Source organism: Zootermopsis nevadensis, unplaced genomic scaffold (assembly GCF_977971745.1).
Source record: "Zootermopsis nevadensis isolate Lab colony 2312 unplaced genomic scaffold, Znev_1.0 Znev_ptg000009l, whole genome shotgun sequence".
NCBI lineage: Eukaryota > Metazoa > Arthropoda > Insecta > Blattodea > Termopsidae > Zootermopsis > Zootermopsis nevadensis.
The window spans coordinates 2,521,417-2,536,623 of record NW_028259141.1 but is presented as its reverse complement, the minus strand read 5'-3'; the positions used below and the strand labels follow the sequence as shown (position 1 = coordinate 2,536,623).

Here is a 15,207-nt window from a genome sequence, read left to right as displayed (position 1 = left end):
AATACAATCATTCGTTCCACAACCACTGAACGAACAACAGACGACAGGCTTTCGTGTGTTCTAATGGGTACAGCTTGGAGAGCGTCTGTTAGCAGTGTGAAACTAGGCAAGAGATTCGATAGTTACGATAATTCAAAATCCGTAAATAACTGTAATCATGGGAATAACTGGTATAATTATCGTGCGAGTAATAAATCAATATTTCAGACAAGGAATCCAGCAATTAAATTACACATTATTGTGATCCAGACTCCACACAATTCTCCCACAGCTCGGGTGTCTGTCTAGACGAGCTGTACAAGGTCTACAGTGGCGAGGTTCCAATTTTCCAGACCCACCATCTTCTTGCTAATCTCCCAAAGTTTTCTGGCCACCTCGGGGTCACGGGATTCACTGGACGATGTCTTTTCACTGCAATTGCTGTATAAAAATTAATTATTGCCATTGAGTTCTTATTTAAACACGTGTGTATTAACATATACGTTAATATCATAAATAATTATATAATCTAACATTATGAAACTAAGAATTAATTTATTTGGTTGTAGTATTAATATTTAAAAATTGTGTTCTTAATTACATAAATTAATTCACCCTCGGTGGTTAGCGTGCACGCCACTAGACCCAAGGTTCGTGGGTTCAAACCCGGCCGAGGTCGGTGGATTTTAAAGGGTGATAAAAATCCTTAGCTCAACTTCCTTCGGAAGTCGGCGGTCCCATGTCGTAGATTTACGAGATGTTTTGTAAGCGAAATTCTGCTACAATTTCTCACCAAGTCTCCTGATTCACTGACAGATGGCTCTGGCAGTCAAATCGGGATTGAGTAGAAATTGTGCAGAGTCAGTGGGCTGGTCACTCACTACTCAAACGCACCTTACAAGACCAATAAGGACATATCGCCTTGAGTAACTATCCCAGAACGGAAAATGATTAGGAAATTAATTCAGCTTATGTACGACACAACGGACAAAAATTTTACAAGACCAAATATAAAAATAAATAAATTCAAACCGAGGTCATCCCTTCCCTAAATTATAACTGTGAAATATAAGTTATATATTTGTCTCCACGTCCAGTACTTGATATATCTACACAACACCAAATTATAGCCAACGTGACTTATGAAAAAAAAAATAGATACTTTCAAAGTAATAACAATTAAGGTAAAGAATTAATTGAAAACGCCATATTGGAAGGACAGACAACTGTTATAAAACATGACGAGATGGATGATTAGCATATTTTAGCGACCATAATGAAAGTTCTTGGACATTCCAGTGTTACAGAATCCATCTTAATTGAGATATATCATGAATGAAATTTATACGTCCTCATAAATAATAATATCCCATCTCATTCGATGCTACACCATTTTCCTGCGTTGTGTAAGAATAATAAATTAGATTGCAGTTCGCTCAAGTTACTTCTGTGAATAAGATAAGCAGGAAAGAGCTCGTTAATAATTATTACTTTAAAAATATTCTTACTCTGTATGCTGACAAATGGCAAAGCCTGAGTAAAATGTGCACAATTTGGTCAATTTCTTTTATGTCAGCTTCTAACACACAGAAAAGAAAAATTAGCAAAGAACGTGTATATTAAACCTCTACAAATTTCCACAAGATAATACTAGCAACGTACGAAAAGCGTAAATGCTCAAGAGATTCTTCATTTACAAATTTGGTACCACTGATGTAGTGTAAGTGTCCCCACCTGTAATAGAGCCCTGTCTTATTTTGCTGATTTTCGTCCACCGAACAATAGATGGAGGTCTGAGCGCCTTCTTCCGGACTCTTGAATAACAACGTAGCAACAAACCGCGTCATCATGCTGAGTCCCACGAAGTAGGCGTCGTCCATGTGTCGCTGTAGGTCCGTATTGACGAGACCGGGATGCACCGCGTATGTTGTAACACCAGTGTCTAAACAGGTTAAGTGTACGAGGGTGTGTAGAAGAGTATGAGAATATTTTCGTTGCGTGTCGTGAGTGTCCAACATCTTCGGCTCAGTTATTCATGCATATAATTGTTCATGTATATTTATTTAGTGTTCTGTCTGACGACAGGTCCATATGAACAGGATCCTTCCATCCTTTTCTCGGACTGGGACCTGTTCATATACGTTCTTGGCAGATGATCCAGAAGTGGTTTGCCATTGCCTTCTTCTGTGTGTGAATGGAGTAATTGTTGGGATGCCACGGAGTAAAACTCCGTGTTGCCTAGACCACGGCCTTGCCCAACACAAGTTATAAATCCGGGCACCGCCGGGAATCGAACCCGAGACCCCAGGATTACAAGGCCAGCGTTCTAACCGCTAGACCACCGTGGCATTGTTCATGTACGTAAACATTATTTGCTTCAAATATCCTTGCAAATTTTTCTGGCGTGTGTTTGCTGAGGGGGGGGGGGATACCCTTGTTATAGTTAACCAAAACTTCAGCTATTACGCTGAAAAGAAAACAGTGTTACGTGCACAGATATATACAGGACAGCGTCAAGAGGTGAATGACATAACGCTTTGCAGGAACAGTTACCTCGTCATAATCAGTTCATGCAATAAAATTTGTGCACAGCAGAATTGAGAGTAAACCTCGATTTAACGAATTTCGGTTTTAAGTGTGATATTGTGAATTTCTTTTTCGACGCGAGGTATTTTCAGTTTCAACGGACTATTTTATGGTCTGAGGACGCATTTCTGGCGTCATAAAAACAACTTCGCAACTTCTAAAGGACAATCAACATTACCCGACACTTCTTCGTCCAAACAGTCCCTTAAATCGAGGGTTTACTGCATTAACTAAGACGTCTACCTTGAAGCCTTCTTGCTAGTTCCTTGGTGAACAACAGATTTGCAAGTTTGCTCTGACGGTAAGCCTTCCACGGGGTGTATGACTGTTTCAAGTTTATGTCTTCCAAATACATGGTTCCCCCTATGACAGGAATAACAATCATAAACAACACACCCTGTAGCATTAAGTTGTGTTCTGTTAACAAAACTCTAAAATATTCATTATCTGTGATCACAGCGATAAGATTTGTTTGCATTGTGTAGTATGGTAGAAGTGTCCCGAAGTCTTAGAGGGTCTTGCTGCCTCCATTATCAGGGCTATAACTAAAGGAAGATGCTTGAGAGATAATATTCTATGTTTGTTTTAAGGACTAACCGCGTTACAACCTCTGTTTCAAATCTTTATGTCTTTAAATACCAATGTCATTTTCTAACCTCATTCCACGCCATATATCGATTGTAATCGATTCCGAAGGAACCTTCGATAGAACACAGAATCTGTCTCTTCGTGATCTAACCTTGACCTAAGTACAGAAAGCCAACATGCTGTCATAAAAACACTGGTAGTTGGCAACGCCCACTTCACAGATTCTAAGGATTAGTCGGAGCTGTAGATGATAATCAGAGTTAAGATATGACACATAATAGAATTCATCACATGAGATTTGAGGTTGCCACGGCGTTAATGATGTTGATGTTGGTATTATGGACAGCAATGAAGTTTGTCTTGTTGGCACACAACAACATTTTGAAAGAACACACTACCTCCATCATCAGTACTGAAATATTGGTATCCACGGAGGTCACTGTTAACACTAATGAAAGCCAAATTGGACTTGTTCAATCACTAAATATAGAATGCCATTATGTTCGTGCCCTCAGAAAATGTGGATTCCTTGGTGCGGAAACCACAGAATTTTCCGTTTATTTATTAACTAAAATGTACGGTGGTTAACGGAACTAGGATTGCCGAGGGACAGTCATGCTCCAAGTTTAGATACTTGATAAGTAGATAATTAAGAATCCTTGGGGGTTTCTTTTGTTCTACAACCCCCTGTAACCACTTTAACCCTTAAGCGGACACAGTGTGTTTAGAAATTTCTTCCAGTGTTTCCAAACGTAACCGAACAATTCCAAAGTTCGTAATCAAACTCGTAATTACCAGAAAAAGTATGGATTGTGAGGTTATCTGCACTCGCGTGCCGACTGAGTCGCAGACGTCAACCGAGTAATGAGCAGTTACCGACTGGCAGCACGAGACCGAAAGAACAGTATTTCCGGCGCAGTGAGGAAATGAACTATTGCAATCATGTGAAATAAATTCATCTTGTGTTTTAAGCAAATAATTCACTTTGTAATCACCCAATTACATCACAATCTGTTCCTACCTATGACATATAAAAGGATATTAATGAAAAACATCAAGTTGTAAACTCACATTGGTGTGCAACGGACGAAACAGTGACGATCCTGGCGGGGGCTGACCGGATGATACGACTCAGAAGCATACAGGTGAAAAGAAAATGACCCAAGTGGTTGACCCCGATGTGGGTCTCGAACCCATCTTCTGTCTTGCTCTGGGGACACATCATGACCCCTGGAAAACAACAAAACTTATCTAAATATTATTTCAAGGTCATGGTTATCAGTAGCTCATGAATCAGACAATAAATTGTTATAAACTCGTTGTGGCTCTTTCAAGGTCAGACAGAGCGCGGTACCTGCGTTGTTGACTAGCAGATGGATCTTGTCCTCTGTCCTCAGGATTTCCTGTGCACATTTTCGCACGGAGGCGAGGGACCCCAGGTTCAGGGGCACGACCTCCACTGTACCTGCCCCCTCTACATTCTCCGTCTGACTGAGAATATCCTTCGCTACTTCATCGGCCTTCTTGATGTCTCTGCAGGCCATGATAACCCGCGCCCCTGCAAAAACCATCTCACTGTCGCAAATTCTTCCGATTCTTGATATTTTTGGATGCATTGCATCACAATGAGTATCTCTCTGGGTGGCATTAGAAGGGTAGGTACGACAAGCTGATCGAAATGAAAAAATCCTGTACTTCATTTTGTTCAGAGACTTTACAAAATGGCGACTGGGAGCCCGGGAAAGAATGTGCAAATGTACGAGGTGCGATCGGAAAGTTTCAAGACTGCGCATATAAAAACCCGTACACTTATCTCAGGTATTAAATTCATCCATCACCCTCGAAGTAGTTCCCCTGGGAGTGAACACAACGATCCCAGCGCCGCTGCCAAGCCTGGAAGCATCCCTGGAAATCTTTCTTTGTCAGCCTGTCAAGCACCATCTGCGATTCTGCATGAATCTCTTCTATCGTCTCAAATCTCCTTCCCTTTAGCTGAATTTTCATCTTTGGGAAGAGGAGGAAGTCACACGGAGCTAAGGAGGGTGCGGGATGACGGCCATGGTGTTTGAGGCCAAAAACTGCCGAACTTTGAGGGCGGTGTGCGCTGGCGCTTTGTCATAATGCGTCGCATGTGGAGTTCTTCCTTTAGAATCAGCTGACAGGTCACATAGCCTATCCCAACAATGTCGCACAAGTCGTTGATGGTACGACGTCGATCTTCGTGAATGGCCTGCCGAATCTTCGTAACATTTTCGGGCGTTGTGCTCGAAGATGGTCGTCCAGAACGCTCGTCATCATCGACAGAGGTTCGGCCATTTTTAAAACGTGAATGCCACACAAAAGTTTGTGCACGACCCATTGCGGACTCCCCAAATGCTTGCTTTAGCATTTCATAGGTTTCCGTAGCCGTTTTGGCGAGTCTTTGGCAAAATTTGATGCACACGCCATTCCGAAATCGCAGGAGGGTTGGTGTAATGCACTACCAAAACGCCCGTAACTAAGAAACAAATGTTAATTCGATGATGCCGGCTGGTACACTGATTCACTATGAATGTAGGCCGCACCCCCTAGCGGCAGAAGCTCGTACTACATCCGGTTCGCCCTCTATTGACACAGTCTGGAAACATTCCGATCGCACCTTGTATTAATAAGTTAAATAATCAGAAACCTCAATGAAAGCCTCGGACAGACGGACCTAACAGAGGACCGAATGGAAGAGGTGAATTGAGAAGGCCATGGAACGAATACGGACCGGAGAGCCATAGAAGAAGAAGAATAATAATCAGAAATTACATTCTAAGAGAATGAAGTGGTTGGATTGGAAACCTAGAGACAGTTTTAATCGCAAAGAATTTATAAAAACCTGAATGGCTGTGGTTAAGATTTGCCACCAGCCTGTTCTCCAATGTCATTCATGTCTTCTTATAAATGAATGTTAGGTTAGGTTACATTCGTAGAGAAACACGCGATGTAAGTAGGACACGACAGACACGCTAGCCTTGACTCTACAATCAGTGAGTTACACAACAGCGATTTGCGAACTTTCCCATGTGAAAAAAATATTATTTCGTGGAGAGAAGACTTGGGTCTTCTTTTTTGCACAACCTTGACTAAAGTTGAGGTTTAAAAATGACGCGGCTCGTACAGAAAATTATCGTAGTTACTAAGTACAATGACGTTGGAATAAATCAAAAGATATCGGGAACTTTTCTTATCATAAGAACGGATTTACATTAACTGTCTTGCCTTTCCAGTCCTCCTCTGTAAATAAAAACATTTTCCATTATGCATCCTACTTATACAACGGGATTCAGGAACTTAATTATATAATTTAATAGTGTGTCCTCGAATTTAAGAAGCACATATATCCACGTTAAAACATTCTTGAAATCATGGTGCATCCTAACATTTCACGACGTCTAAGAATAAACGTTGCATTGCATGACTAAAAGGCAAGAAAAGTCTTTCCAGTAATTAAATAGTAATCTCAAAGTTAGCAACAAAGGAGATTTCGAAAATATTAATACAAGTACAATGTATGAAGATTTCTGTCTTCTGGGTTGTTGCGCTGTTTAGTCTGGTCGATGTTAACCAACGTTTCAGAGGTCATACTGCCTCCGTCATTAGGGCGATGACCTCCGAAACGTTGGTAAACATCGACCAGACTAAACAGTGCAACAACCCAGAAGACAGAAATCTTCATACTCTGATGACGGAGGCAGTATGACCTCTGAAACGTTGGTTAACATCGACCAGACTACACAGCGCAACAACCCAGAAGACAGAAATCTTCATCGCTCTGATGATGGAGGCAGTATGACCTCTGAAACGTTGGTAAACATCGACCAGACTACACAGCGCAACAACCCAGAAGACAGAAATCTTCATACTCATCGCCCTGATGATGGAGGCAGTATGACCTCTGAAACGTTGGTAAACATCGACCAGACTACACAGCGCAACAACCCAGAAGACAGAAATCTTCATACTCATCGCCCTGATGATGGAGGCAGTATGACCTCCGAAACGTTGGTAAACATCGACCAGACTACACAGCGCAACAACCCAGAAGACAGAAATCTTCATACTCATCGCCCTGATGATGGAGGCAGTATGACCTCTGAAACGTTGGTAAACATCGACCAGACTACACAGCGCAACAACCCAGAAGACAGAAATCTTCATACTCATCGCCCCGATGATGGAGGCAGTATGACCTCTGAAACGTTGGTTAACATCTACCAGACTACACAGCGCAACAACCCAGAAGACAGAAATCTTCATACTCTGATGACGGAGGCAGTATGACCTCCGAAACGTTGGTAAACATCGACCAGACTACACAGCGCAAGAACCCAGAAGACAGAAATCTTCATACTCATCGCCCTGATGACGGAGGCAGTATGACCTCTGAAACGTTGGTTAACATCTACCAGACTACACAGCGCAACAACCCAGAAGACAGAAATCTTCATACTCATCGCCCTGATGACGGAGGCAGTATGACCTCTGAAACGTTGGTTAACATCTACCAGACTACACAGCGCAAGAACCCAGAAGACAGAAATCTTCATACTCATCGCCCTGATGACGGAGGCAGTATGACCTCTGAAACGTTGGTTAACATCTACCAGACTACACAGCGCAACAACCCAGAAGACAGAAATCTTCATACTCATCGCCCTGATGACGGAGGCAGTATGACCTCTGAAACGTTGGTTAACATCTACCAGACTACACAGCGCAAGAACCCAGAAGACAGAAATCTTCATACTCATCGCCCTGATGACGGAGGCAGTATGACCTCTGAAACGTTGGTTAACATCTACCAGACTACACAGCGCAACAACCCAGAAGACAGAAATCTTCATACTCATCGCCCTGATGACGGAGGCAGTATGACCTCTGAAACGTTGGTTAACATCTACCAGACTACACAGCGCAAGAACCCAGAAGACAGAAATCTTCATACTCATCGCCCTGATGACGGAGGCAGTATGACCTCTGAAACGTTGGTTAACATCTACCAGACTACACAGCGCAACAACCCAGAAGACAGAAATCTTCATACTCATCGCCCTGATGACGGAGGCAGTATGACCTCTGAAACGTTGGTTAACATCTACCAGACTACACAGCGCAACAACCCAGAAGACAGAAATCTTCATACTCATCGCCCTGATGATGGAGGCAGTATGACCTCCGAAACGTTGGTAAACATCGACCAGACTACACAGCGCAACAACCCAGAAGACAGAAATCTTCATACTCATCGCCCTGATGATGGAGGCAGTATGACCTCTGAAACGTTGGTAAACATCGACCAGACTACACAGCGCAACAACCCAGAAGACAGAAATCTTCATACTCATCGCCCCGATGATGGAGGCAGTATGACCTCTGAAACGTTGGTTAACATCTACCAGACTACACAGCGCAACAACCCAGAAGACAGAAATCTTCATACTCTGATGACGGAGGCAGTATGACCTCCGAAACGTTGGTAAACATCGACCAGACTACACAGCGCAAGAACCCAGAAGACAGAAATCTTCATACTCATCGCCCTGATGACGGAGGCAGTATGACCTCTGAAACGTTGGTTAACATCTACCAGACTACACAGCGCAACAACCCAGAAGACAGAAATCTTCATACTCATCGCCCTGATGACGGAGGCAGTATGACCTCTGAAACGTTGGTTAACATCTACCAGACTACACAGCGCAACAACCCAGAAGACAGAAATCTTCATACTCACCACTGAGAAAACCTCAAATCTTACAGGACAATTTATGTTTGAATATTGACAATTCCCATTGTAATATACGTATTCTTCGCCTCCAAACCAATTACTAAATCTTATAATCGATGGTATCTTAAAATCTAGGAGATTCGATAGTTTATTTTCATTAATTTATATATTTTCAGATAAAATAAAACATTTCTTCTATATCGGAGCTCAAACACATGACCGTTTACATGACGCAGCCAGCGACCAATGCGCTGAAAAATCTCACATCGCAATGGTTTTCTACCATTGATTTTAAAAGAATAAGGGAAGGGATTGTGACATGTCAAGTAAGATATCAAGTTCTCAAGGCGGAGAGTACTAAGATAAACGGTGTTAATGGATGTTACGTCGTGCAGTCTCATATAAATTAACCGACGTTTTAGAGGTGCTTACTGCCTCCATCATCAGAATACACTAATGATGTTGGTAGTAAGCACCTCTAAAAAAATTAATCAGTTTGTATTCTATTACACGGACAGACGTAAAGTTAGAAAGTCACTTTATATTCTTGGGTATTTGGACTTTGCCCATCGTTTGCTATCAGAAACATTTCGCAAAGATTTGATGACTGGATCTTTCGTCGTCTTCAGTTGTGCTGGGGTCCGTTAGAATGAGCTAGTCTCTGTCACCGGAAAATATAAATCGTGCAATTGCAATTGTCCAGTGACAGATACTAGTTCTATCTAAGGTACCCAGCGGAGTAGGTACCTCTCACCTGAAGACGGAGACAGAATCAGCCTCCGAAACGTCGTGATTTTAAAGAACAGATGGTGGAAAAAGTCCCGACGATTAATAACGCTGTTTATCGTTTCAGTGTGCTTAAATTTGATTTAGAAATTCCGAGGAGACATCGCGAGAACTGACCAATAGATTTCAAACAAACTTTTCCCGTCGGACCTGTGGATGCAGGAAGCCACCGCCTTCTACTTCGTATCGTCACAAAACCTAACCTAACCTAACATAACCTAACCTAACCTAACCTAACCTAACCTAACCTAACCTAACCTAACCTAACCTAACCTAACCTAACCAGGTTCAAGTCAGGCATTATACTTTACAGACACTTTGTAGCACTGCAACACATCATGAATGATACGGTTCGCTGAACTATGACACAAGTTCAACATGGCGGCCAGGTCGAGGTATATCTGTCATATTATACGCGCCATTCTTAAACTTCCTACTCAATTCGTACGCCTGATGCATGTGTTACTGTACTGCATTTGTTTCGCCATCGTACGTCACGGTAGTGAATTAAGTAGGGCCAATCGGGATGCCTGGTTTGAATTCAAATTTGAAGCAGACACGAAACTGAATCTTTAACATAATGAAGCTAGGATATGTGTCACTTCGCAGCGACATTTCGGACAAAAATTTGCCTACCGGTAAGAAATTCTGACAGAAACCAAAAGTATTGTAACTTCAATCTACAATTATATGACGTCCCCTCAACTGGGTTTAAATTTATAAAGTTTCTTATCAGTATTAATCACAGCGAATTCACATAACCAAATTGTATTATAACGTGAACTTACATCGCTAATTCACACATCTTCCGTTACTGAAGAGTGCGATATTGAGTAGATAAAATTTAACCTGGCTCAATTTCAACCAAAATAAATCTCCATACGGAAACTGACGTGTTCTTGCTTCATCATCAAAGTGTCTACACCGACGATCGACGCAGAAGTTACATCGTTGGTGATCTTTTGAAGCTTCACTATGAATATTCCCTTGGTCGATTCTCGTTTCTACCACTAAGCAAATCCCATCAAATCACTTGAGACCACAATCATCTTTAATCGGTAAATCCTACCAAAATCAAAGAAAATTCACACCTCTTACTGAGTCAGGCAATCCTAAGTAAAATGGAACGACTGTTATAAGACACCATTAACGACTTGGGACACACGTCTGGTGATACTAATGATGATAATAGTAGAAAGTGTGTAAATTAGATTTCATTTAGCTAGAATTTCTCTCTAGTTACAGAAGACAACTAGATAAGATTTATTTGTTTATTTGTTTAAATCTTGTCAGTCTAATCACAATAAAATTCCTATTAAATATTAAAATATTACTATAATTAACATTTAAATATTTAAAATATATTAAATGATGTTCTCTATCGAAATGTTCGATTTACATTAGATCATCACTTTTTACACGACATGTTTCAGTTCTAAAAGAACCATCTTCAGGTATATAAAATTATATAAACTTAAATGTAATTTCTTAAATGCAACTTTTAGTCAGATGTTTATCGGATTTCAAATGATGTTTTCTTCCAGATTTTATTGTATTTTTAAATCTGGAAGAAAATATCATTTGAAATCCGATAAACATCTGACTAAAAGTTGCATTTTATTTTTATTTATTATTTATTTTATACACCTGAAGATGGTTCTTTTAGAACTGAAACATGTCGTGTAAAAAAGTGATGATCTAATGTAAATCGAACATTTCGATAGAGAACATCATTTAATATATTTTAAATATTTAAATGTTAATTATAGTAATATTTTAATATTTAATAGGAATTTTATTGTTATTAGACTGACAAGATTTAAACAAATATATATTTATCACAATATGACACAACTTTATCATCTCATAGATAAGATTTGTTATAGAAAGACGTTTATGCTTACATATCGTCTGTTATATATTTATACGCGATGTCGGTCTGTATGGTGTGATACAGTATCTTTATATTTCACCTGTGATCATTCAGAATGCAAAGATACAATGAAAATATGCCTCAAATTCTGTGTATTCCAATATGTATTATGCTTTTCTAGTCTCGCTTTTTAAATATCAGAATACGTAGCAGGCTAGCCAGCTAACTAACGTAATATTGTTTGTTTGAATATAATGATATATATGAGAACTTTTTTGTGAAATTAATAAACTTATTCCCTAATGGAAATCACCTCTCATTACGAAATCCAGAGTGGTTGCCTTGCCAATGCCACTATTTGCACCAGTGACGACAGCAATCTTACCGTCCAATCGGACAGTGCTATTGTTATACCTGGCCCAACAAACCATCACGACCAACCACACGTTGTAAAACTCAGCGGAGTTATGTTAGGATTGACTAAGCTAAGACACGCTCCGTAAGCCCCTTACAGAGCACTAAAATTATGATATGTAACATTAACGACAATTACGTAAAAATTGTAAATTTATTATCGTAATTCTCTGTGGTGTAAGTTGTATGTTAACCTTACATATGTGGTTGTTACGGTAACCGATAGGTGGACACGTTAGGAAATAAATACTATCCTTCCGCGTTTGCTCTGTAATTTCCGCAGATTTTCAATTCATGACTGCCAACTCATGTTTAGTCATGCTGCAAAACGGTATGACTTACAGAAAACGTGTAATAAGCAAACATATGTCTTTATAAATTTCACATTTCCTTGTTAAATATGCAGTATTTTTTTTTTTTGCACTGACAAATATTTTGTGCAAAATGTTCGTTATTACTTTGTGACTTTGGAAAAAAAAAAAAAATGGAATGTACTGAAAAATTTCAGTAAAACGTTTAAACATCAGTTTCTTTATGAAAATCCATTCGAAGGTTCTCCAGTCATGATACACGGACAGACGGACAGACATGACGAAGCTAGTAGTCCATTATTTAAATTTTCGCTGCTTATGTGCCAAAAGTTTGTATCAATGTCACATATAATATTCAGCACTCTCAAAAAGTCTTCTCACACAGATTACCAATAATTGTCCACTAATGTCAGACATTTGCCATATATTTTATGTGGGCCTATACGACACACTATTTCGCAATCCTTCGTATTTGGGAGATCCCGAGTTCGTACCTTGGTCCGCAGACGTGTTATCTTGCCTGTTTCCGTGATTTATCTCAGTCACTCCAGATAATGTCAGAAAATATTTTTCACGAGTGTCTTAAGCCGATATGATTTTAAGCATGATGTTTTATGTTGAATTCCACGTAAGAAAAATTTTACCACAAGATTGTTAGTAACCACCTAAAAATATTCACAATAATATAATAACAAAGAATTAAGTTGTCGGAACTTGAACGTAATTTCGCGACATTTCTAAGAAACGTTACGGGCATAATTGGATTAACACCGACTGGAAAGATCTTAGCAACAGGTTTCTTTAAAAGAAATGTTGACATCGGTTCTTCCAAGTACCTCAGTCAGTGGCCTCTGTGACTCTTGCAAAACGTACGTAGCCTATAAAGCATAAGACTCAATACGGCATGATCAATATGTTCATTGATTTTGAAAGAAAAATGTCACGGAAATTTAGAGATTTATATTTTATATAAAATAATGCACACAAACATAACTGTTTACACTTTGAAAGGACAGATAGTGCCAAACGATTTTCGACCACAAGAGGTCATTATCAAACAAATTTATTCATATTAAATCATAAAATTCATAAAACAACGTTTTTTTTATAAAAAATAAAAGGTCCCACTTTCCAAAGCCATACTTTATGTAATACCACACTGGAAGTTAATAACAATTTATAATAATCAATAAAATCTAATTGGTTACACCAAGTGACCAACGTTTTGTGTAACTAATTGATGTGGCTGATAGCCCGAGAAGATTTTACAGATTTTATTCGCTGTGAAAGCTTCAAATCATGTGCTTTTTCACGCTACAAAATGTCTGAATTGAAATAAAAATAAGTTCAATCCAACACTAAAATATTACCTCCTATCTCACGCCTCGTACTCCATAGACCAGTGGTATTCAACCTGGGGTACGCGTACCCCTGGGGGTACGCGAAGACATCTTAGGGGGTACGTTAAATTTAAAAAAAAAAATTATTATATGATAAATACTGAATAATCAGTAATGTAATTTATTTAATTTATTTTAGATGTAGATTATATACTATGTATAACTTGAATTATACACCAACAAATTTGGGGGTACAAAGTTGGAAGAGAAATTATATCTGAGGGTACGCGAACAAAAAAGGTTGAATAACACTGCCATAGACGAATTTACTTGAACCAAAAATTCTCAGCTATTATAATACATGTAAGCAATGGGGGTTATGATTTATCATGTAAATATGAGGTGCGATCAGAAAGTTTCAAGTCTGTGTCAATAGAGGGCGAACCGGATGTAGTACGAGCTTCTGCCGCTAGGAGGTGCGGCCTACATTCATAGTGAATCAGTGTGCCAGCCGGCATCATCGAATTAGCATTTGTTTCTTAGTTACGGGCGTTTTGGTCTAGCAACGGGTCGCATTATCAACAATGGGCAAGACCAACAATACGAGTTGCAGGCGATTGAGGTGCTGTCATCTGGTGGCCATAGTTGTATATCTTTTTTACAATGTATCCACAGATTATATTAATCCGCTCTCCCCTGTCTCAACGACAGTCGAAACGGGGAGGAGGTGTACAGTTCTATGTGTCGATGGTTCGCTTGGCCTACGCCCCAGACAAGGATTGTACTCAAACACAACAAAATACAATTGGCAATGAAACTATTTAATTTCTTAATACAAATGCCACATATACACATTACCAGGGGTCATTGATAAAACTATTACAAACAAGAAAACTCTTAATTAAAACATATAAACACAACAAAGTCCCCACGACACGGCCCACTCTCGGCAATACACAATTCGTCTCCCCGGCCTAGACAACCCAGAGGAACCAAGTGGCTGCCCCGTCCACCAACAAAACAATTCGATAACAATCAGGACGGGCAACTACTACAAGAAAACACATACAAACCAAAGTCCCCTCGAAGGGAGTGCCCAGCCGGGAGACGTTGCCGACCGACCTTGTAGCTACAGCCAGAGAGAGAGTGAGTGACTGTGTTCTGGCGAGAAGAATTCAGTCCCCATCAGTTCCCCCTCATAAACCGGCTTAACCTCCCCGCACGCATGCGCAACCCTTTCGAAGATTAAATAATAAAGTAAAGCCCCCCGCGACATTCCCATGCAGGCACTTGGGGTCAGCGGGGGTCAAGCTCCTAATCTTTCTTGACATCGGAACCAGATGGGGGTGAGTGGTAGCATCACGCTCCGGCCGTGAATTACCCCCGGGTTAGGACCCCAGTACTCATTGTGGAGGAGGCTGGGTGGGCCCCAGAGCCGGTCTGGACGCAGAGGCTAGAGGAAAAATTCTCTGCCCCCATCGGGGATCGAACCCCGGTCGCCCAGCCCGTAGCCAGTTACTATATTGACTGAGCTATCCACAGCCGGCATAGCCCTAATTTAAATTGTTACGTCGT

General features: G+C 40.3%; 1 protein-coding gene across 3 annotated transcripts; it reads right to left on the bottom strand.

Moving 5' to 3' along the window:
* Nucleotides 1–155: 155 nt before the first annotated feature.
* On the bottom strand, nt 156–14,875 carry LOC110839626 (retinol dehydrogenase 11). 3 transcript variants are annotated; one of them, XM_087345532.1, is made up of 6 exons: nt 14,702–14,875; nt 4,508–4,711; nt 4,225–4,383; nt 2,809–2,928; nt 1,714–1,921; nt 156–420 (listed from the first exon to the last, which is right to left on the bottom strand). In XM_087345532.1, exons 2-6 carry the CDS (start codon nt 4,695–4,697, stop codon nt 285–287), a joined length of 813 nt encoding a protein of 270 aa, XP_087201658.1. In that variant the 5' UTR covers nt 4,698–4,711; nt 14,702–14,875; the 3' UTR covers nt 156–284. The 3 variants fall into 3 exon arrangements, with proteins under 3 accessions (XP_087201658.1, XP_087201659.1, XP_021939698.2); XM_087345533.1 differs by having other exon boundaries at nt 14,706–14,875; XM_022084006.2 differs by lacking the exon at nt 14,702–14,875 and adding an exon at nt 11,881–12,044.
* Between the last annotated feature and the right edge of the window lie 332 nt (nt 14,876–15,207).

What these genes read in the sequence shown, in the direction of transcription:
- LOC110839626 (XM_022084006.2), bottom strand. Translation starts at nt 11,998, where the DNA reads ATGGTTTGTTGGGCCAGGTATAACAATAGCACTGTCCGATTGGACGGT. An exon ending in TCTGGATTTCGTAATGAGAG is followed by an intron (nt 4,712 to 11,880) that starts GTGATTTCCATT and finishes TGGTTTTTGCAG; the next exon opens with GGGCGCGGGTTATCATGGCC. An exon ending in ACTAGCAAGAAGGCTTCAAG is followed by an intron (nt 1,922 to 2,808) that starts GTAGACGTCTTA and finishes TAACCTGTTTAG; the next exon opens with ACACTGGTGTTACAACATAC.